The sequence below is a fragment of the Engystomops pustulosus genome, chromosome 6, assembly GCF_040894005.1.
Source record: "Engystomops pustulosus chromosome 6, aEngPut4.maternal, whole genome shotgun sequence".
Classification (NCBI taxonomy): Eukaryota; Metazoa; Chordata; class Amphibia; order Anura; family Leptodactylidae; genus Engystomops; species Engystomops pustulosus.
The window spans coordinates 24,067,729-24,092,059 of NC_092416.1; the positions used below are offsets into that span (position 1 = coordinate 24,067,729).

The 24,331-nt window shown below is 43.5% G+C and overlaps 1 protein-coding gene across 1 annotated transcript in view; it reads right to left on the reverse strand.

The window, feature by feature from the left end:
- LOC140065595 (IgGFc-binding protein-like) overlaps nt 1-24,331 on the reverse strand; it is a 43,753-nt gene that overhangs the window by 13,796 nt on the left and 5,626 nt on the right. Inside the window, exons 4-6 of the mRNA XM_072113184.1 lie at nt 18,831-18,857; nt 17,221-17,247; nt 8,316-8,351 (exon numbers count right to left, since the gene is read on the reverse strand). Coding sequence (XP_071969285.1) covers nt 8,316-8,351; nt 17,221-17,247; nt 18,831-18,857 — 90 coding nt within the window. The remainder of the gene's footprint in view (nt 1-8,315; nt 8,352-17,220; nt 17,248-18,830; nt 18,858-24,331) is intronic.

Below are 24,331 nucleotides of genomic sequence, written 5' to 3' on the forward strand. Positions count from 1 at the left end.
TAGAACGCTACTGTAGGCTTCAAGAAGCTGTTTGTATTCTCCTATGGCTATTTTCTAGCCAAGTATCAAAGGAAGCACACTACTATGCCAGATGAGATGACACTGAGTTATTGCCTAATAGAAATCCAACCCCTACTGAATTTTGCCACTTCGGCCTTTGCTATGGATATGTGCGCCACTAAGCGCAGAACACAGCGGTCGCAAGTCTCACTACAAATTGCTCAGAATTGGCAAGTACATGCACTGCAGAAACTACAGCCACCAGCAGATCAACCAGAAATCAAATATATAGAACGCTACTGTAGGCTTCAAGAAGCTGTTTGTATTCTCCTATGGCTATTTTCTAGCCAAGTATCAAAGGAAGCACACTACTATGCCAGATGAGATGACACTGAGTTATTGCCTAATAGAAATCCAACCCCTACTGAATTTTGCCACTTCGGCCTTTGCTATGGATATGTGCGCCACTAAGCGCAGAACACAGCGGTCGCAAGTCTCACTACAAATTGCTCAGAATTGGCAAGTACATGCACTGCAGAAACTACAGCCACCAGCAGATCAACCAGAAATCAAATATATAGAACGCTACTGTAGGCTTCAAGAAGCTGTTTGTATTCTCCTATGGCTATTTTCTAGCCAAGTATCAAAGGAAGCACACTACTATGCCAGATGAGATGACACTGAGTTAGTGCCTAATAGAAATCCAACCCCTACTGAATTTTGCCACTTCGGCCTTTGCTATGGATATGTGCGCCACTTAGCGCAGAACACAGCGGTCGCAAGTCTCACTACAAATTGCTCAGAATTGGCAAGTACATGCACTGCAGAAAGTACAGCCACCAGCAGATCAACCAGAAATCAAATATATAGAACGCTACTGTAGGCTTCAAGAAGCTGTTTGTATTCTCCTATGGCTATTTTCTAGCCAAGTATCAAAGGAAGCACACTACTATGCCAGATGAGATGACACTGAGTTATTGCCTAATAGAAATCCAACCCCTACTGAATTTTGCCACTTCGGCCTTTGCTATGGATATGTGCGCCACTAAGCGCAGAACACAGCGGTCGCAAGTCTCACTACAAATTGCTCAGAATTGGCAAGTACATGCACTGCAGAAACTACAGCCACCAGCAGATCAACCAGAAATCAAATATATAGAACGCTACTGTAGGCTTCAAGAAGCTGTTTGTATTCTCCTATGGCTATTTTCTAGCCAAGTATCAAAGGAAGCACACTACTATGCCAGATGAGATGACACTGAGTTATTGCCTAATAGAAATCCAACCCCTACTGAATTTTCCCACTTCGGTCTTTGCTATGGATATGTGTGCCACTAAGAGCTAAACACAACGGTAGCAAGTCCCCCTGCTAATTCCTCACAAAATGGTAAAAGATGCAAATTAAAATAAAAAAAGTAGAACGTTATTGTAGCCCTAAGAAGGGCTGTTGGCAGAGGTCGCATTAACGCCTCACCACGCGTCATAGACGCGTGATGAGGCGCCATTACCCCCCAAAATAATTGCCATGCGTAAAGTTACGCTTGGCAATTATTCCTTGCAGCGCGCAGGCTGAGCGGCTCGGCGCGCGCTGCAAAAGAGGTAAATGTCGCGCGATCACAGCGCGCGCCGGACCGCTCAGCGCGACACTTGACACAGTGATCTGTGTCATCAGCGCTCCGGAGAGAGAGCGCAGGCCCCGCGATACCTGTCGACAGCGGGGCTGCTGCTCCCTGTCCTGCTCCATCTCTACCTGCCCGCAGATCCGGATGGGTGAGTGTGTGATTGTAGGTGTAATGTTCTGTGTGTGTGTGTGAGTGTAGTGTGTGCTGTGTTCTGTATGTGTGAGTGTAGTGTGTGCTGTGTTCTGTATGTGTGAGTGTAGTGTGTGCTGTGTTCTGTATGTGTGAGTGTAGTGTGTGCTGTGTTCTGTATGTGTGTGTAGTGTGTGCTGTGTTCTGTATGTGTGTGTAGTGTGTGCTGTGTTCTGTATGTGTGTGTAGTGTGTGCTGTGTTCTGTATGTGTGTGTAGTGTGTGCTGTGTTCTGTATGTGAGTGTAGTGTGTGCTGTGTTCTGTATGTGTGTGTAGTGTGTGCTGTGTTCTGTATGTGTGAGTAGTGTGTGCTGTGTTCTGTATGTGTGAGTAGTGTGTGCTGTGTTCTGTATGTGTGAGTAGTGTGTGCTGTGTTCTGTATGTGTGAGTAGTGTGTGCTGTGTTCTGTATGTGTGAGTAGTGTGTGCTGTGTTCTGTATGTGTGAGTAGTGTGTGCTGTGTTCTGTATGTGTGTGTAGTGTGTGCTGTGTTCTGTATGTGTGTGTAGTGTGTGCTGTGTTCTGTATGTGTGAGTAGTGTGTGCTGTGTTCTGTATGTGTGAGTATTGTGTGCTGTGTTCTGTATGTGTGAGTAGTGTGTGCTGTGTTCTGTATGTGTGTGTAGTGTGTGCTGTGTTCTGTATGTGTGTGTAGTGTGTGCTGTGTTCTGTATGTGTGTGTAGTGTGTGCTGTGTTCTGTATGTGTGTGTAGTGTGTGCTGTGTTCTGTATGTGTGTGTAGTGTGTGCTGTGTTCTGTATGTGTGAGTAGTGTGTGCTGTGTTCTGTATGTGTGTGTAGTGTGTGCTGTGTTCTGTATGTGTGAGTAGTGTGTGCTGTGTTCTGTATGTGTGTGTAGTGTGTGCTGTGTTCTGTATGTGTGAGTAGTGTGTGCTGTACTGTGTTGTGTGTGGTGTGTGCGCAGTGTGGTGTGTGCGCAGTGTAGTGTGCGCAGTGTGCGAGTGTAGTGTGCGCAGTGTGCGAGTGTAGTGTGCGCAGTGTGCGAGTGTAGTGTGCGCAGTGTGGTGTGTGCGCAGTGTGCGCAGTGTAGTGTGTGCGCAGTGTGCTACCGAAATTTTCATACTCCTCCTCGGGTAAAAATACTCCTCAAAAATGGTGAGAGGAGTATTTTTACCCTTCTGGAAAAATGTTAGTGCGACCTCTGGCTGTTGGGTTCTTTGAGAATCACTCCTGCCTAACAGTAAGCTAATAGAACACCCTAACGCTTTCCCTGACCAGCAGCAGCTCTCTCCCTAGCGGCATCCAGAGACAGAATGATCCGAGCAGCGCGGCCAGCGGCTAGTCTATCCCAGGGTCACCTGATCTGGCCAGCCAACCACTGCTATCGACGTGTAAGGGTACCACGTCATGCTGGGTGGAGTGCAGAGTCTCCTGGCTTGTGATTGGCTCTGTTTCTGGCCGCCAAAAAGCAAAACGGCGGGAGCTGCCATTTTCTCGAGCGGGCGAAGTATTCGTCCGAGTAACGAGCAGTTTCGAGTACCCTAATGCTCGACCGAGCATCAAGCTCGGACGAGCATGTTCGCTCATCTCTAATAAACATTAATTTTTATTTTGGAATTTTAGCACCCTCCCCCCCGCTAATCGTAATGTAAAACTAATATTATATCTTTATTCTCTGGTTCATTACTAATTACAGTGATACCTCATTTATATAGTTTTTATAGTTTATATAGTTAATATTGGAGAAAATTGCATTGTTTTTACTAACGACAACTTTTCAGGGTCATAACTTCTGTATTTTTCTGTTGTCAGATCTGGTTGAGGGCTTTTTTTTGCATTCTTTGTGATGGTGTTTGATGAAAATTGTATATTACGAGAAGTTTTTTGTGTTTTTTTTTTACTTTGTTCACCGAGTGGGTTCAATATTAAATTAGATTTATTGTACAGTTTAATGCAGACACAGTGATACCAAATTTGTAAGTTTTTCGGTGTTTTTGTGTTTTATATACTTTATTTGCATGTTATGTGCAACTGGGGAGATGATGGGACTTTATTTTATTAATTTATTTAATTATTATAAAATGACTTTTACTTTTTTTTTTACATTTTTTTACACATTCCATATTTGGGCTTAACAAGCGTTCATCCAATCGCTTGTTCAAGCCCTTACACTGCAATACACTTGTTTTGCACTGTACTATGTGTACTATGCTACACATGCTCAGTTACTTACAGCGAGGTCCTGCCAGGAAGGCAAGACCCGGCGAAAAGAGGAGTCGGCAGCCTCGGGTCACTCGCCGGACCCTGGGGCTGCGGCAGGAGGGATCGGATCCTCCGGTAAGCTCACCCGGGGGGTCCGATCCATGGGGGACATACTTAAACGCCGCGGTCATGCTTGGCAGCGGTGTGTAAGGGGTTAAACACCCGGGTGTTAGTGCCGAGTCTGGGCTGGGACATCATAGCCCAGCAAGACCGGGTGTCCCGAAATACTCTTCTGACTCGCTGAAGTACCCTTAATGACCGCCGTAAAAAGCTGATAGGGCAGTCATTAAGGGGTTAAAAGCAGGGATTTTTTTGGCAGTGAATATAAAGAGCTCATAAATCAACAAGAGGAGGAGATTTTAAATGTAAAATTGGATTTTCATTTTGGGGACCAGGAACCCTTTGAGACTTGATGTCATAACCTGCTATTGAATTAACTTATGCTCAGGGGTCTGTTTGTATGACAGCTATATATGGGACATAGCTATCATAAAAGGCCATAATTCTCTCTTTTTCTCTCTGAAATGCAGGTACCCCTAGTTCTTACATCCTTACCTTTCTATGTATGAGTAATTGCAGTTTGTTTATAAATCTGGCAATCTTTGCATTGAGCCAAGCAATACACACATCACCTAAACTGATTCATCTTACTACCAGTAACAAATCACAACATATCCGTGGATTATTAATAGCGATCCTTGGTACTGTCCCACAAAATTTTCATTCTACAGCATAACCACATTGTACAAACATCGTACATACATATGCAACACCCCTGCTAACGCATAGGCAAAATGGTAGTTGTGAATAGCAGCTGTAGATTTTGTCTGGAAAGGCAATTGGAATTGGTGCAAGTAATTATCCAAATATGTGTCTGTATTGTTAGCTGGAGAGTGATTGGAGAGGTACTACCACCTGACCAGGGGGAGTATAAAACCCAGCTCAGTGGGAGCACATGGCTCTTCTTACCACATGGTCTGTCTGTCTGCCTCAGGAGTCTGTTCAGTGAGAGACAGACAGTGTGCGCTGCACACCTTCAGTGCTGCCACAGATACTGACCCCAGGAACTGAGTCAGGAGACTCTAACTCCAGATCTTCAGCTTCCACAATTTGGACACAGCTCCATCTCAACTATCCCAGCCAGCATCTACTATCAGGCTGGTGCACCATACCTGAGGACCCCTCTCCATGACAACTCCAGAATCCGATGTTAATCATGTTTGGACGATGCCTGCTGTTTGAGGTTCAATAAAGAACTGTAAGTTGATTTGCACAACGTTGGCTGTCTACCACCACGGGCTCCCCATCCATCACCCAGGGATATATCTTACAGACACTCAGGGATTGCCCCAGGGAGAACCAGTACATCAGCCTCACCCTCCATATTTCTTGCACACACCACCTGCTGGAGACCTGCCAGGCTGTAGGACAGCCCTCCGGTCCCCATACTCAGCACCATGATATCAGCGCGCCTAGGCCGCAACCACCACCCTCTCCGGTATTTTGGGCCCCTGCTACCTCCAGGCCCCAACCCAAGGCTAGGCCCCGGTGGGGGATGTTGCAGATAGATAGATAAATAGATAGCTAGAAGATAGATAGAAAGATATGAGATAGATTGTAGAAGCTATAGGTCAATGTATTGACAGTGAAATTAAATTGCCATTAAAAAAACTGATTCTTAAAAAAAATGGTTACTAACTGACACAAACTGAAAGACATGTGTCCTTTTTTTTTTAACCAAGAAACGTAAGGGAATCATTCAAATAAACGGACATTATGTCACCAGTTACTGTCATTTTATCTACCTTAATTTATCATCCTTTTTTTTTTTAACCTGAGATAAAGGGGCATATTTATCAGGACCTCTGCGCACCGCCAGTGGCGCAGAGGCCCTGAAATAATCGCAAATGCTAGCTTATTGCTAGCTTTTGCGATTATTTTCCCCAATCCGCGTGAAGGGAGGCGCGGCCGGCTGAGCGGGGGGCGCGGCCGGACGGGAGTGGGCCGGCGCGGGGTGTTACTGCCCCCGCGCCTGCGCACTCACTGCTGCCGGCGACTTTTTATACGTAAAAAGTTGCCGGCTGCGTTTTTTTCTACCCCAGGCCCTGCCTGGCGTAGGATAAGCACTGCTCTGCTGGCAGCCCGATACATCAAGACGCAGAAGCCTCTTGATGTATCGGGTTGCGAATTTGCAGCGGCGGGGCGATCATACGCTGGCGCACGAGCGCCAACGTATGATAAATATCCCCCAAAGAACGTATTTGTCAACAGTAGTGTGAATTTAGCCTTAGGAGGTCTTTTCAAATAGTTGCAGCTCTTAAGATTTTAGATTATGACTAAGGTTATTTTCCGAAACGGGTTGATCGTTTCTATTACGATGTGCCTGTGTATATGACGTGTTATGCCAGTTTTTAAAGAATAAAGGACGGATTCTTACACAAGACCTTTTAGTGCTGGAATGTTGCTTAATTTGAAGATATATATTACATAGTTACATAAAAGACATATTTCAGTGTACAACAAACATGGTGGGTGGTAGAGTAGTGAACCGTGGAGCTTTGTTTTCCCTATTGTTTAGAATTCAAAATGTTTATCTTTGTTTAGGTAGTCTAAGTTACTAGGTATAAAGTTACTAGAATTAAAAAATATAAATTTCAGATTGCTTCTGTTCCACTGAAAAAAAGGGAACCAGACTCCCATTCCTGGTGGGCACTTCCATGTCGTTTCCCCACACAGCTGTCCCCTATAGTGTGAAAATGTTATGATTGCTGTGCTCATTAGGGCCTTTGGTTGGTGGCAATTCTTTATGTTGTACATCCTACTTTAGATGCTTGATCTACAGTAAATTGGTTAGTGTAAACATGGGGCCAGATTTTTCACTGTTCTGCACTCAAATCATGTTGGTGCACCTTAATTTTGGCGCATTGTTGTGCCAGAATTATCACAAGCTTCAACCATCTGTGATGAGTTGAGTTCCTGTCTCCTAATAAACACTTTACTTTAAGTGCAATGTTAGATTTGGGATCTTACATGTGATTGTCCTACAAGCTCTTCTCTGCTTCTCCCGCACCCCAACATGAGAATGACCTTCACAGCAGAGCCCAGGTGTGTGACACCCTGCACCCAGTTACCTCCTCAGCAGTGGCTTCTCCTGGAGAGGATCCCCCAGTGCTGATCTCCTGCTGCCCCCTTGTAATTCTGGCCACTACCCTCCTTAGACACCAGCGTGGTCATCCTGCTACACGGTGGACACTTCGTCTGCAGCTAACACTCACTTCTCTTTTATCCTGCTACATGGGGACACTTCTCTATACTATCTACACACTGCTACAAACTTCTCTCCTGTCCTGCTTTGAGCTCAGGCCTCTGCAGATTGTTTGTAAATAGAAGGTCATGAACTGTAAACAGAGGCAGCAGGTCCTGTCTGTAGTGTCTGCTGTGTCTGCTGAGCTCTGCTACTGGTAATAAACTGTTCTGCAAAATAGCTCAGTGCTACTTTTCAGTTTAAGCCACTTTCGGGCGCCTAAATTAGCCTAAATGAACAAGTCGCTAATTATAAATGATTATTAGGTGCAGCAAAACATCTGGATTGGTAGGACAAATGGATGCTAGTTTGTTGTTTAGATGCAAAACCGGCACAAAAACAGTGCAATGAAAAGGTGCAAAAACAACATAAAAACCAAGTGATACATGAGGCCTGATGTTTCCTGCACATATAGTAGACACCCACTGGGGCACATAGTGACACTAGGCAATCATGGAGATTAATCTAGTATGAGGCAGTTAGACTGATGCGCTCTAAGGCTACATTCACACTGCCGTTGCCCGCCCGTACCGTACCGTAGCGGGCAACGGCAGTGTACGGGGAGAGGAGGAGGAGGTGAGCGCAGCTCACCCCCGCCCCTCTCCATAGCAACCTATGGCGCACGGCGCCGTATTACGGGGAAAGATAGGACAGGTCCTATCTTTCTCCCGGGTACGGAACGGTACGGTGCCGCACGTGTGCTGCACCGTACCGCTCCCGTAGGGTGCCGTGCGCCCATAGGAGTGTATGGGGGACGTATATCGGCCGTATATACGTCGGCCGTATATACGTCCCCCATACGTTCGTGTGAATGTAGCCTAAGTTGCATGTTCCTGAAAATATTATATAGGTAATTCCATTGGCTACTTCTTGGCATTTTACTCTCCAATTCATATTTTTCATAAATCATATATATTTACTAAAGTTGCAATTTGCTTTAGTTTAAAATGAGAGGTTGGGTAATAGATAATTATACTTACGGACACCTGTAAATCCCAAACATTTAGAGAAATCACCTGTAAAAATGAATATCAAAATGTTTTCATTTGTTTAAAAATGATCAAACAATCTATATTTTTTTAATTTTTTTAATCTTTTTTCCAATTCTCGCTTTCCAAAACATTATCGGGGATCGGCTGCATGGCATATGCAGATTCTTTACATTGAGTCAGTGGCTCATTGTAATGAATTCTGTGTAAAAATGCAATACCATCTAGAGTTAATAGACCCTAGAGGGTCTAAAACATAGTAAAAAATAATGATACAATATGTAATAAACAGTAAAAATTATAAGCTTAATAGGTATCACCAAGTCTCATAATGCCCAATCTATCAAAATATAAAAACAGTTATTCCCGACAGTGATCCCCATAACAGGAAATAACCCTCAAAGGTCTAAAACTCTACTTTCACACCATTTTACATCACATAAAAAATTTAATAAAAAGTGATCAAAAGATAGTACAGTCCTCAAAATGGAAGCAATGAAAACGTCAGTTCATTTTGCAAAATTTTGCTCCGTACACCGAAGTATGAAAAAAATATTAGCGCCAGAAGATGGCGAAAAATTTTTTTTATGTACACATTTCTGTAATTTCTGAAAATACATGAAAACACAATAAAACCTGAATACAATTGACATCACCATAATCACACCAAACCAACAAATAAGGCAGGGGTGTTAGTTGGAGCTTACAGTAAAAGACGTAAAAACTTAGCCCACAAGAATGTGACGCAAATACGTTTTTAAGTCAATTACACCACATTTAGAATTTTTTCCAGCTTCCCAGTACACGGCATGGTACAATAAATAACTTCATGGAGAGTTAAAATTTGCTACGCAGAAAATAAGCCCTCACATAGCTCTGTGCAAGGAAAAATGAGAGCGAAAAATGAGCGAAAAAACCTTGTGTCCTTAAGGGGTTCAATGCTCTACATTACATGACATACATTGTTTCACCATGGACCATTGTTCAATGACATTAATTCAGTAAGAAAAAGTAACTAGAGCCTTAGTGATTCGGCATTGGCCATAGTATAATTAGAGCAGCATACTGTTTGTTCAGGGTATGGCTTGAATAGTATAAAAAGAACATTAGCACATAAAAAAGTAACAACACGAGACATAAAGACATACATGGCGGATATTCTGTACATCTGGGTTTGACAGCAAAGGTTACAGTTAAAGGGGTTTTCCCATCTTGGCATTTAAATTTATTTTAATTAATTTGCCATCTGTAAACATTTCTTCAATTGGATGTTATTAAAAAAATGTTCCTGTGTGAAGATAATTTCTCATAAATGTAGTCACGCTGTCCCTTAGAAACGAGATAGCTTCCTCGGATACGACCACCTCACTCTCTGGCAGCAGTGGCCAGACATGCGCTATTGAGTCCTGCCTGACCACCGGGATTCAGCGATCATTACCACAGGACGGCTGTGGGACATACAGTAACTCGGACATTTAATATACAAAAACTTTTTGGTTCTTTGTGTAATCACTCCACAGAGGTGGTCGTATCCAAGGACATAGTCTTGTTCTAAGGGACCAAATGTCTACATTTATAAGCAATTATCTTCACACAGGTAATTTTTTTTTAATGACATCTAATTGAAGAAATGTTTACATATGAATCTGGATGTGAATGCCCAGACGAGAATACCCCATTAGGCTGGTGTATGTATGACTTGTCAGTGTCGTACCATTCAGTGCGGCAAAGCTTTACCATAAATCATTTGATTTCTTCGGTCGTAAAATATATGTAATACAGGCGGTCCCCTACTTTAGAACACCCGACTTACAGACAACCCATAGTTACAGATGGACCCCTCTGTCCCCTCTGACCTCTGGTGAAGCTTTCTGAATGCTTTACTATAGTCCCAGACTGCAATGATCAGCTGTAAGGTGTCTGTAATGACGCTTTATTGATAATCCTTGGTCCCAATACAGCAAAAAATGTTTAAACTCCAATTGTCAGTGGGGCCAAATTTCTTTTTGTCTGGATCTACAATTATAAAAATATATGGTTTTGACTTACATACAAATTCAACTTAAGAACAAACCTCCGGACCCTATCTTGTACATAACTCGGGGACTGCCTGTAATACATTTTCGGCATTTTCGGGTTAGTGTACAAAGCCGAGACAAAGACAATCTATATTAATGAAAAAATTACAAAATGTTCTAATTTTCTGCCAAAATATATTGACTTACAAGAGATAACAAGGTGAAATACTGTCTGTTATGCTGGGAGCAAAGCTGATCCAATCCAAATAGAGACTTTGAAAATGAATATCATCAGAAAGGGAACCAGATGGCCTTCACAATTTTTTATACAAGAAAGGGCTATAAAAGGGTGGGAAATTGTCCTTATCTTTTCAGGTTATGATATTTTCTCATAAGGAACATCTCTCTCCTTGGTTTCCTCTCCAGACCATCACTATGAGACTTATTGACCCCTTCCGGTCTAAGCCATCTAAGCCATTTTTGAGATCGTTTTCTCAACACACATTTTACTTCAAATTAATAGAAAACTTTTGATGCTATATTTTGTGTTTAGTTATGAAAAAAATGGAAATTTGGCAAAAATTTCTAAAAAATTATTCATTTTCAAAGTTCAAAATTTTCTGCTTTTCCGACAGATCGTCATAGCAGCCAAGTAACTTTATAGCTAACATTTCCCAAATGTCTGCTTTATATTTGCATGGCTATTTATGTATCTTCTCTCTTTTCAAGGTTTTAGGGAGGTAAAAAATTTTGGGTGCAATTTTTTTCATTTTTATGAAAATCATCAAAACCCTTATTTAGAGGCACCTGCTCAGCTTTAAGTGACTGTGAGAGGCCTAAATCGCAGTAAAACCCCATAAATCATGCCATTTTAGAAACTATACCTTTCAATATGTGAAAAATCCACTTTAAGAAGTGCGTTAACCCTTTAGATGTTTTGGAGGGGGTTAAAATAAAATGGAGGTGGAATTTACAAACTGTTTTTTTAGACAATTTGGACAAAAAATTTAATTGTCATAAAAAACTCCACAAAGCTCCAATTTCTCCCAAGTGTGAGGATGCCCCATATGTGGGGGTGACTGCTGTATGGGCCGGGCATAGAACGGAAGGAGGGGCCATTCAGAGCAGATCTGCATGGTCACAGTTTAAAGGTTGTAAAATGTTTATTATTTTGTAATTTTGGGGGATTCTTTTCTTTTGTGGATGAGATCCACTTTTCAGGTACATCATTGACGGGGGTTTAATAGCTAATAATCAGATGTTATTAACTCTTTCTTGCGTCAGTTATAATCATTAATTTTTGTTTATGTTTTTTAGCATTTTTTTTTCCCGGAATTTCAACATTTCATAAAAATAATGCGTTATCTTTATTCTATGGGTCATCATGATTACGGCAATACCCAGGGCAGCCTTCTCTGCTGCCTGAGGCGAAAATTCAAATGGCGCCCCCAACGCAGTATACGTAGGCCTATTTAAATGTTTATTTCCACACTCTTTGTATGTAGACAACCACTCACACATGCCCATATGTATCAATTGTTTACCTCCTGAGATCAGTATTTTCTCCCTCTCCGGGAGGTGGAGGATACAGCTCACTCCAAGACCCGAGGTCTAGCACAGCCACCATCACCCTTCTCCCCCTTCTTCTCTGACAAACTGCAGTAATATCCTGCATTAACATGGAGGGCTCGGAACAGAGTATGAACAGGGGCAGAATAAGTGGCAGCTATTTGTCCTCACTTTTACCCAGTGGCCTGGTCTATAGAGTATAAATAAGCCCCTGCCTGGCTCCTGCTATCACACAGGGCTAGATACTGCTAACAGCTCTTCTCTTTCACTCGGGACAGGAGAAGGTCCCATGACCTTTTATTGCCAGTTGACCCCTTAAGGACTAAGCCTATTTTGACGTTATGGACAGATTTTTCTAATCTGACATGTGTCAATTTAAATTGTAATAACATTGGAATTCTTTAATATACCAAGTTGATTTTGAGATAGTTTTTTTGTGACACATTGAACTTCATGTAATTTGAAACATTTGAGTGATATTGAATTTATTTATGAAAAAACTGAAAAATAGCAAAAAGTTGGGAAAATTTGCTCTTTTTTACACTTTTGAACTGTTAAAATTTTTGAACAAATAGTTATAACACAAAAACGACTTATACGACTTTTTTATGGTTAACTTGTTTTGCAGAATAAAGAACTAATTTTGTGAGAAATTAGTTTGTTTTTGCATCACCATGTAACAATGGGCAGAACATCTATATTGTTTTGTTTTCTGTGTTTGAGAGCTTATTTTTTTTTGTGGGACAAGTTGTACCTTTTTTTGGTATCATGTCAGGATAAATGTTACTTTTGTTACTTTCATAATTTTGGGTTTGTTTACAGCGCTCACCGTACGGGTTCAGTGACAATTTTATTTTATTGTATGGGTTGTCATGGACGTTGTGGTACCCAATGGGGGGCATTTACTTACCCGTTCCTGTCGTGATCCAGCAGCGCGTTCTCCGACGAGGATTTGGGTCTTCCGGCGATTCACTGAGGTCGTGTGCCTGATGTCCACCAGGTGTCCTTGCTGCGCCGATGTCCGCTGGAGTTCACCAACCTATTCCCGGTGCATGTGAGTAATTGATTTTGCGACACAATTCGTTTTTTAAATTCCACAGTTTTTCCGAATCCATCGGGTTTTCCGACAGCCACGCCCCCCGATTTCTGTCGCGAGAAAGCAGGTGCCGATGTACCACAATCCAATCGTGTGTGCCAAAATCCCGGCGGTGCAAAACGGAAAAATTCGGGAAACCCAGCGTAAAAATGAGATTGGGACCCTTAGTACATGTGCCCCAATATGTTGTGTTTTTTTTGGACAATTTTTTACATTTTTATGTTTTATTTGACTATTGCATGGGATGAAACTTTAGGGGATTTTTGTTCTTTTTAAATAATTTTGTTTTAGGGTGGGACATGAACAAGTGATCATTTGATCACTTGTTCATTATAATATACTGCAACACTAATATGCAGCATATTACATAGTCAGACTATGCATTCAGCACAATCCTAACATTCTACTACTGAAAGCAGCAGTGGGGTCCTTATCGGACCTCAGGGCTGCCATAGCAATGATTGGCATCTCTGTGCCTTCAAAAACCACTCATTAAACAAGATATGATCCTGCATCAGTGTAGCTACAGCATTCTCAGGGTATGTTTGCTTCATAATGCATCAAATCAAATGGTAGGTTCCCTTTAACTCAAGATTTAGATGTTGTTCTCAGGCTGAATTAACACTTTCTTCCCTTTACTGAGCTAATGGATTTGAATTTTTTTTATCTCTGAAGGCAATAGTTATTATTCTGTCTTGCCTTTCTATACAATTATTGGATATATTGTACTTGTATTTACATTTACTGCGCTTTAACTGTGTATAATAAATCTCTGCATTATATTGGTAAATAAGCATTAAAGGTTACAGTACTTTAGTAGAATTTTGACTTTTGGGGTTGTAAATGAATACAAAACTTGTGCTATGGCTCCTAAACTTGTGGGAAGAAAGTGATTGGGATCAACCTCTCCAAAGGAAAAAAGTGGAAATAGAAATGGGGGTCAGAGCAGAATACAGAAATTATGGAAATCGCCACCTGGAAAAACTAGATCAGGTCAAAGCTTGGATTAGCAGAAGCTAAAGGGATAAAATAGAAAAAGTACTGGTTCTAGATTTTTCTGTTTTAAAGGAGGACTCAGAACAAAGTGATGGAGTGGGAAAAAAATGAATTTTACTAAATGAATAATACATCTATTGAGGATTTAGCTAAACAGGTGTGCGCCACTAGATCAGACATATCACTTTTGAGGGAGGGTATGAATAAAATTAGACAAAGACACAGAGGGGCAGTTATTAATTTTGGCACAAGGTGGCGCTAGAACTGTGCTATATTTTTCAGTGGGATGTAAGTTTGTGGTGCAAGGGATTAAAGGAAACCTATTACCACGGATCTACCTGGTAAGTGCCTCTAATGTATGTAAGGATAGAACTTTTAAGGGCTGAATCTTTTTTCTCCATTATCTTTTTTAATCTTTAATTGTGGTAATATGCTAATTTACTAAAGAGGCTACTGGGTCAGGGTGTAGTCGGAGCTGAGGCTACACGGACCGGCTACTCCACGCCACAATAGCCTCCTTGATCCTCCTACCCAGACATCTTCAGCCTCATAGCTGCGTGCTCCTGTGCGCAAAGCCAGTGTTCTGCGCATGCACAGTAGCTCTGGCTTCAGACCCGAGACCTGCAGCCGGCAGCCTGCGTTCTGCACATGCGTAGAACGCCGGCTTTGCAGGCAAGGGCGCGAAGCTCCACTGAAGATATCTGGGTAGGAGGATCAAGGAGGCTACTGTGGCGTGGAGTAGCTGGTCCGTGTAGCCTCAGCTCCGACTACACCATGACCCAGTAGCCTCTTTAGTAAATTAGCATATTACCACAATTAAAGATTAAAAAAGATAAAAGGGACTAAAGAATTAACCCTTAAAAGGGCTATCCTTACATACATACATACATACATACATACATACATTAGTGGCACCTACCACCGGATTGGTGTGAGGGCTTAAAGGTTTAGAACTCCCTAGACCAAAGCCGGTTTTAGACAAAATGGGGCACTGGGCAAAATAAAATCTAGGGCCCCAAAATGCTGAATTTCAATACACAATTGCATCTGCATCTATACATCTTACTGCATTAGGCTGCATTCATGCGTGGCGTTTTTTGGTGTATTTTAACTGCATTTTAACTGCATTAGAAACTGCAAATTAATTTTCACTGAAACAAATGTGTTCTGGAATGACCACCAGAAACACTGCAGCTTCTAATGCAGTTAAAACGCAACAAAAAACACTAAATGTGAATGCAGCTTCCTGATCACACCTGATTGGTTGAACATAGAACCCCCCACCACCACCACCACCACCACCACCCTGTGTAAAGACTAAGCATGAGACTTGATGAAGTCACTTTCTGGGGGGAATTTATTATACCCCAGACAACAAAATGTACTATAAAATGACATCATGGCAACTTTATGTAAGTGGGTAGAGCTCAGAAAGAATGGATAGGACCATTGCAAATGCCCACAATTATCGTAAATGACATTTTATTTGATTTGAGACTTTGACAGGGTGAACCTTAAATGTTACAGGACTAAATTATTATTGACCCATGACTCTCCACCTACAGGCTCCCGACCTACAGGCAGGTGGTAAAAACGCTCCATTGCTACCTTAATGCAATACTTGTTATTGGATCAGGTCTCTGTAGCACAAACCTCTATGTGCTGAGGGTTTTGAATATGCATTTGTATTGTGTTTCCACCGTAATGTATAGGCTTTGTAAGTTTGAACATGTGTTTAGCAATGTTAATCATAACTATGCATGTTAAAAGGCAAAATACATGTCCCTACTTACAACACTTAAGTCAAAACACGCCTCAGGCTACATGCACCCGACGTTGTGCCGGCCGTACCGTAGCACGCTGTTCACCCCCGCCCCTCTCCACAGCATTATAGCTACATGTCCTATCTTTCTCCAGGCTACAGAACACTATGGTGCTACACATGTGCTGCTCCGTATTGTTCCCGTACGGCGCTGTGAGCCCATTGCCGTTTATGGGGGAAGCCACCCATACGGTCGTGTGAATATAGCCTTAGGTGTATTCATTGTGTGAGTGCTATATAAGTTTTGGTACATGAATTCCTCTCCATTTGTGATATTTAGATGGCTTAATTAATCATCCAATCATTCAATTCAGAATCCTTGGTCAATAGCAGAAAGAAGTCCTCTTGGAACCACCCCAAAGGTTATCAAGTTGTGTACAGATGTGTGGTGTCCACAACTATCTACTTTCCCATAAATTGAACTTGCTACGTCAACAGGCCTCCTGAGTAGTATTTGAGTAGATTTTTGGTGAGCACAGGGCCAGGAGGAGGTGGGAGCGGTGGGGTGCTCTCACCCCTTCTCCCTACAAAGGCAGATGATCGGCTTCATCCCAGTATGACCGGGAGACATAGACTTCAATTGTCTTCAATTACAGACTTGAGCTTGTCTTGCTGATTATCTTTATTGAAATTACATTTGTCACTTACTTGCCAACCTGTCCTTCCTGCCTCGACTAGACATGAGCCCAACCCATACTGTTTCCCTTGGCTGTCTCCTTGTGCTATGTGACAGACAGATTCTCTTGGCTCTAGACCAGCTTTCACCTATACTGGACCAATTCAAGAGGGTGTATGCTGAGTGTATCCTGGGTGTATGCTGAGTGTATCCTGGGTGTATGCTGAGTGTTTCCTGTGTGTATGCTGAGTGTATCCTGGGTATATCCTGGGTGTATGATGAGTGTATCCTGGGTGTATGCTGAGTGTATCCTGGGTGTATGCTGAGTGTTTCCTGTGTGTATGCTGAGTGTATCCTGGGTATATCCTGGGTGTATGCTGAGTGTATCCTGGGTGCATGTTGATTGTATCCTAGGTGTATGTTGAGTTTATCCTGGGTGTGTGCTGATTGTATCCTGGGTGTATGCTAAGTGTATCCTTGGTGTGCACTGAGTGTATCCTGGGTGTATGATGATTGTATCCAGGGTGTATGTTGAGTATATCCTGGGTGTATGCTGAGTGTATCCTGGGTGTATGCTGAGTGTATCCTGGGTGTATGTTGAGTGTATCCTGGGTGTATGTTGAGTGTATCCTGACATCTGCACTTTGATGATATTATATATTTGGTGATATTGTTGATATTCCCATAATTCCATATTCCAGCTCACAGTAACACAAAAGAGGATCCTGATTTCCTTACCTCAGATCTTGATCATAAATAGACATTTCTCTGCTATTTACCTGGTAGTTTTATTACTCCGCCAGGATCTAAGATAGAAACAGAGGAATTATCTTTTTGTGAAGACAGGATCAATATATTCCAAAAATTACAGATATATAAACATACATAAGGACCTGTCCCCATAGGGACTCATACAATGACCTATTTGATAAATAAAACCCATTAAAAGACACATATATTTAATCCCATCTTTAAAGAGGATCTGTATTTTGCACAATCCCTGACTGGAGTCTTGGTAATAATCTGACCACGAGGTACTGGGGCCTTCAGTGATCACCTGTTATCTATGAGGAACATAACTACAGGCAATCCCTGGGTTACGTTCAGTATGGGTTGTTTCGTTTTTTTTTCAGTTGAATTTGTATGTAAGCCGGTATATTTTTTTTCTTTTTAAAGTTTTTTTGTCGATTTTTTACACTATATGGGGGCATTTAGGGGACTTATATAGTTTATCAAATTTTATTTTTTAAAACTTTTTTTTTTTTGCTTTTTTACACTTTTTTTTGGTTCCCGCCTAAGGGACTTGGGCAAGTGATCAACTGATCACTTCTTCAAAATAATACACCACCATACTGATGCAAATGCAGGGGCTGAAATGCAAAAAATAAAGAAGCTTTGCTTCATGAATTCTTCTGCATTTGTGATAATTAGATTTACTTAAGCCTTATTAATTAATTAATACTCCAATCATTCAATTCGGTACCTTTGGTCAATAGAAAAAAGAGGTCCTTTTGGGACCAGCCCAAACGGTATCAAGTTGTGTACAGATGTGTGGTGTCTTATGATCTACTTGCCCATAAATTGAACTCACTCTATCTACAAGTCTTCTGAATATTATTTGGTACATTCAGACTGCCATGTCCTCACCTAGACCAGATCCTGGGTGAGCACAGGGCCAGAAGGAGAGGTGTGTGGGGTGAGCGCTCCTCACCCCTCATAAGCAAGTGAGCGGCTGCACCGCACCATGACCGGGAGCCATAGACTTCCATTGTGGCTGTGATCTGCAATGTCTGCATTGTCTGCAATGGGCCACATTACGGGCACAATTTCAGCCATCTGAATAAGCCCCGTAGGGTTCTAGTTCCTTCTGCCTTCTGACTATTTTCCAAGTAATTTAGGTTTTATTTTTTACTTGACCTTGTCTTGCTAATTATCTTTATTGAAATTGCATTTGTCACTGACTTGCAAACCTGTTCTTCCTGCCCCAAACTACACGTTGATGACTGATATATGACCAATTCAAGAGGTAGCGACCCGGTGGTCATACCATGTACTAATTTAACTTTCTAAAAATATCTTGGAGGATGCAAAATCTACTAAAATGTTGATGTTTTTTTAAACAAATACTTTTTATGTTTATACTAACTGAAATTTATAGCCCGGTAAGAAATGAAGAAAGAAACGTATCTCAGCTCTGGCTGATTTTGTTCATTTTAATTTTGTAGCATATGTTACACAATTTGTAATTATATCTTACGGGTGGGGGATTTATCAAGTGCTGGCGTCAGATATAGAGGCTTCAGGCTCTGGTCATGTAGCCAGACAGTTCTATGACATAGAACTAACCTAAAATCTTTATAATAAATAGACATTTCTCCAGTACAATTACCTTGTTTTGGTTGTTGTCCACCAGCATCTGAGATAGAAACAGAGGAATTATCTTTTTGTGAAAATAGGATCAACATATTCCAGAAATGATACATCAGATATGAAAACCCACATAAGGACCTGTCCCAAAAGGGGCTCTTAAAATGACCTATCTGATAAACAAAACCCATAGAAAGTCACATATATAATCCCATATTTTAAGGGTATCTGTATTTTGCAGCATCCCTGACACGTTCCTTAATAATAATCTGACCACAAGGTGCTGGGACCTTCAGTGATCATCTGTAATCTATGGGGAACATAACTGCAGGCAATCCCTGGGTTACGTTCATTATAGGTTGTTTAGGTTTGTTCTTCAAATACGAATAGCAATCAAAAAAAACAAACAAACATCAAACTTCTACTACAGAACCTTATCTGTGATATTCACATAATAATGGATGCTGGTTCTTACAATAATAGGCATCAAATAGCCCACAATAAATGTGTTAGTTACATAAAAATCAAACTTCTGAGGGCACCTCCTTTTGGTGTATACTCAGAGGTAGTGAGTGTTAAACCTATTAATGAGCAGAAGCTAACGTTTTAGAGGAAAGAGTTCTTGATCCTTCTAGGACATACAGTATATACTCGAGTATAAGCCGATTTTTTCAGCACCAAAAAATGTGCTGAAGAACCTCACCTCGACTTATACTTGAGTCAAAAAAAAAAATAACCCTTTTGAATGCGCCGTAAATCTGTAATTGTCGGAAAATCCGACAATTGTGCGGTCCGCGGAACCCTTAGTAAATGATCCCCACTGTGTACTCGTCTTCTAACGCCCCCCAGCAGGTCCTTGTCTATTCAGCGGTGCTCCGTCATCGGCTCTGTTTCCCCGCCCTGTACGTCGCAGGGATAGTGACGTCAGCCACTTGCAGAAATTCTACTATGTGCGTCGGTATCAGCACACAGAATTATGTCAGAAAGCGGCTGACGTTACAATGCGTGCGATGGTATGCGCAGGGAAAGGGAGCTGATACCGGAGCATCGCTGGATAGAAGAGGACCTGCCGGGGGGCGTCGGAATGTGAGTGCACTGTTTGTTTTTTTCCTACAGGCATTGTACTGGGTGCAGGGGCTGCAGGCTATATACTGGGGTTGGGAAGGCAGGGGCTACAGGCTATATAATACAGGAGGTGTCAGGTTATATACTACGAGGGGCAGGCTATTTAGTACAGGGGAGTGGCAGGCTATATACTGCAGGGGCTGGCTGGTTTTATACTACAGGGGCTGTCTGGCTATACACTACAGGGGGCTGGCAGCCTATGTACCACCGGGGGCTGGCAGGCTATATACTACAGAGGCTGGCAGGGTATGAACTACAGAGGCAGGCAGGCTATATGCTACAGGGGTCTGGAAGGCTATGTACTACAGGGGGCTTTCAGGCTATATACTACAGGAGACTGGCTGGCTATACATTACACGGGCTGGCAGGCTATATACTACAGGGGTAGGCAGGCTATATGCTAAGGGAGCTGGTGGCTATATACTACAGCAGCTGGCATGCTATAAACTACAGGGGACTGCAGGCTATATTCTACAGGGGCTGGCAAGCTATAAGCTATATACTATAGGGGGGTTGTCAGGCCAAATACTACAGGGGCTGGCAGGCTATATGCTAGAGAGACTGGTGGCTATATACTACAGGGGCTGCCAGACTATTTACTACAGGGAGCTGGCAGGCTGTATACTTCAGGGGCTGCCAGGATATATAATACAGGGGCTGATACACTATATACTACAGGAGGCAGGCAGAATATATTTTAAATGGGGCTGGCAGACTATATACTACAGGGGGCTTGCAGGCTATATACTACAGGGGCTGGCAGGCTATATACTACAGGGGGCTGGCAGGCTTTATACTACATTGGCTGGCAGGCCATATACTACAGTGGCTGGGAGGCTATACTGTGTTTTCACCTTCTGATGCCCCCAGCAGGTCCTCTTTTCTTCAGCGGTACTCCATCATCGGCTCCGAGTCCCCACGCTGCCCGTCGCAGGGATAGTGATATTGCTGGCAGGCAATATAGTACAGGAGGTGGCAGGCTATATACTACGGGGGGCAAGCTATTTACTACTGGGGGCTGGCAGGCCATATACTACAGGGGCTGGCAGGCTATATACTACAGGGGCTGGTAGGCTATATTCTACCGGGGCTGGCTCACTATATTCTACAGGGGGCAGGCAGACTATATTTTAAACGGGGCTGGCAGACTATATACTACAGGGGGCTGGGAGGCTATATACTACAGGGGCTGGAAGGCTATATACTACAGGGGGCTGGCTATACACTACAGTGGCTGGCAGGCTATATACTACGGTGGCTGGCAGGCTATATACTACAGTGGCTGGCTGGCTATACGGTGTATTCACCTTCTGAAACCCCCAGCTGGTCCTCTTCTATTCAGCGGTACTCCATCATCGGCTCCGCGTCCACACGCTGTCCGTCGCAGGGATAGTGACGTCAGCCACTCGCTGACAATCTCCTATGTGCGTCGGCATTGGCACACAGAATGATATCAGCAAGAGGCTGACGTCATGATGCCTGCGACAAACCGCGCAGGGGCTCGGAGCCGATAATGGAGCATCGCTGAATAGAAGAGGACCTGCCGGGGGGAGTCGGTATGTTAGTGCACTGTTTAATTTTTTCCTACAGGCATTACATTGTGTACAGGTGCTGCAGCCTATATACTGGTAGTGTGGGTGCAGGGGCTGCATGCTATATTCTAGGGGGCTGGCAGGCTATATACTACAGGAGGTGGCAGGCTATATACTGCGGGGGGCAAGCTATTTACTACAGAGGGCTGGCAGGCTATATACTACAGGGGCTGGCAGGCTATATACTAGAGGAACTGGCAGGATATATACTACAGGGGCTGCCTGGCTATATAATAAAGGGGGCTGGCAGAATATATACTACAGGGCCTAGCAGGCTATATACTACAGGGGCCGGCAGGCCATAAACTAGAGGGCCTGGCAGCCTATATACTACATGGGCTGGAAGGCTATATACTACAGGGGCTGTCAGGCTATATACTACAGGGGCCGGCAGGCCATACACTACAGGGGGCTGGCAGGCTATACACTACAGGGGACTGGCAGGCCATATACTACAGGGGCTGGCAGGCAATATGCTACAGGGAGCTGGTGGCTATATACTACAGCAGCTGGCATCCTACAAACTACAGCGGCTGACAGGCTATATACTACAGGGGACTGGCAAGCTATAAGCTATATACCACAGGGGTGCTGGCAGGCTATATGCTAGAGAGACTGGTGTCTATATAATACTAGGGTTGCCAGGCTATTTACTACAGGGCGCTGGCAGGCTATATATTTCTGGAGCTGCAAGGATATATAATACTGGGGCTGGCTGACTATATACTACAGGGGGCAGGCAGAATATATTTTAAATGGGGCTGGCAGACTATATACTACAGGGGGCTGGCAGGCTAAATACTACAGGGGATGGCAGGCTATATACTACAGTGGCTGGCAGACTATATAGTACGGTGGCTGGCAGGCTATATACTACAGTGGCTGGCAGGCTATACTGTGTATTCACCTTCTGACACCCCCAGCAGGTCCTCTTCTATTCAACGGTACTCCATTATCGGCTCTGTGTCCCCACGCTGTCCGTCGCAGGGATAGTGACGTCAGCCACTCGCTGACATTCTCCTATGTGCATCACAGAATGATATCAGCAAGCAGCTGACGTCACGATGCCTGCGACGGACCGTGCAGGGACATGGAGCAAATACAGTAGCATCGGCGAATAGAAGAGGACCTGCCAGGGGGTGTCGGTGTGTTAGCGCACTGTTTGTTTTTTTCATACAGGCATTATATTGGGTGCAGGGGCTGCAGCCTATATACTGGGGGTGGGTGGGCAGGGGCTGCAGGCTATATTCTAGGGGGCTGACAGGCTATATACTACAGGAGGTGGCATGCTATATACTACATGGGGCAAGCCATGTACTACAGGTGGCTGGCAGGCAATATACTACAGGGGGCTTGCAGGCTATATACTACAGTGGATGGCTATATACTGCAGGGGCTGGCAGACTATATACTACAGGGGCTGGCAAGCTATATACTACAGGGGCTGGAAGGCTATATACTACAGGAGACTGGCAGGCTATATATTACAGGGGCTGGCAGGCGATACACTACAGGGGGCAGGCTGGCTATATAATACAGATGCTTGCAGGCTATATACTACAAGGGGCTGGCAGGCTATACACTACAGGGCGCTGGCTATATACTACATGGGCTGGCAGGCTATATACGACAGGAGTCTGGCAGGCTATATACTACAGGAGACTGGCTGGCAATACACTACAGTGGCTGGCAGGCTGTATACTACAGAGGCTGGCAGGGTACAAACTACAGTGGCTGGCAAGCTATATACTACAGGGGGATGTCAGGCTATATACTACAGGGGGCTGTCAGGCTATATACTACGTGGGGCAAGCCATTTACTACAGGTGGCTGGCAGGCAATATACTACAGGGGGCTTGCAGGCTATATACTACAGTGGATGGCTATATACTACAGGGGCTGGCAGACTATATACTACAGGGGCTGGCAAGCTATATACTACAGTGGCTGGAAGGCTATATACTACAGGGGACTGGCAGGCTATATATTACAGGGGCTGGCAGGCGATACAATACAGGGGGCAGGCTGCCTTTATACTACAGAGACTTGCAGGCTATATACTACAGGGGGCTGGCAGGCTATACACTACAGGGCGCTGGATATATACTACATGGGCTGGCAGGCTATATACGACAGGAGTCTGGCAGGCTATATACTACAGGAGACTGGCTGGCAATACACTACAGTGGCTGGCAGGCTATATACTACAGAGACTGGCAGGGTACAAACTACAGTGGCTGTCAGGCTATATACTACAGGGGGCTGTCAGGCTATATACTACAGGGGGCTGTCAGGCTATATACTACAGGAGATTTGCTGGTTATAAACTACAGGGGCTGGCAGGCTATATACTGCAGGGGCTGGCAGGCTATATGCTACAGGGAGCTGGTGGCTATATACTACAGTGGCTGGCATGCTATAAACTACAGGGGCTGGCAGGCTATATACTACAGGGGGCTGGCAAGCTATGAACTATATACTACAGGGGGCCTGGCAGTCTATATACTACAGGGGCTGGCAGGCTATATGCTAGAGAGACTGGTGTCTATATAATACAGGGGTTGCCAGGCTATTTACTACAGGGAGCTGGCAGGCTATATACTTCAGGAGCTGCAAGGATATATAATACTGGGGCTGGCTCACTATATACTACAGGGGGCAGGCAGAATATATTTTAAATGGGGCTGGCAGGCTATATACTACAGAGGGCTGGCAGGCTATATAATACAGGGGCTGGCAGGCTATATACTACAGGGGCAGGCAGGCTATATACTACAGTGGCTGGCAGGCTATATCGTACGGTGGC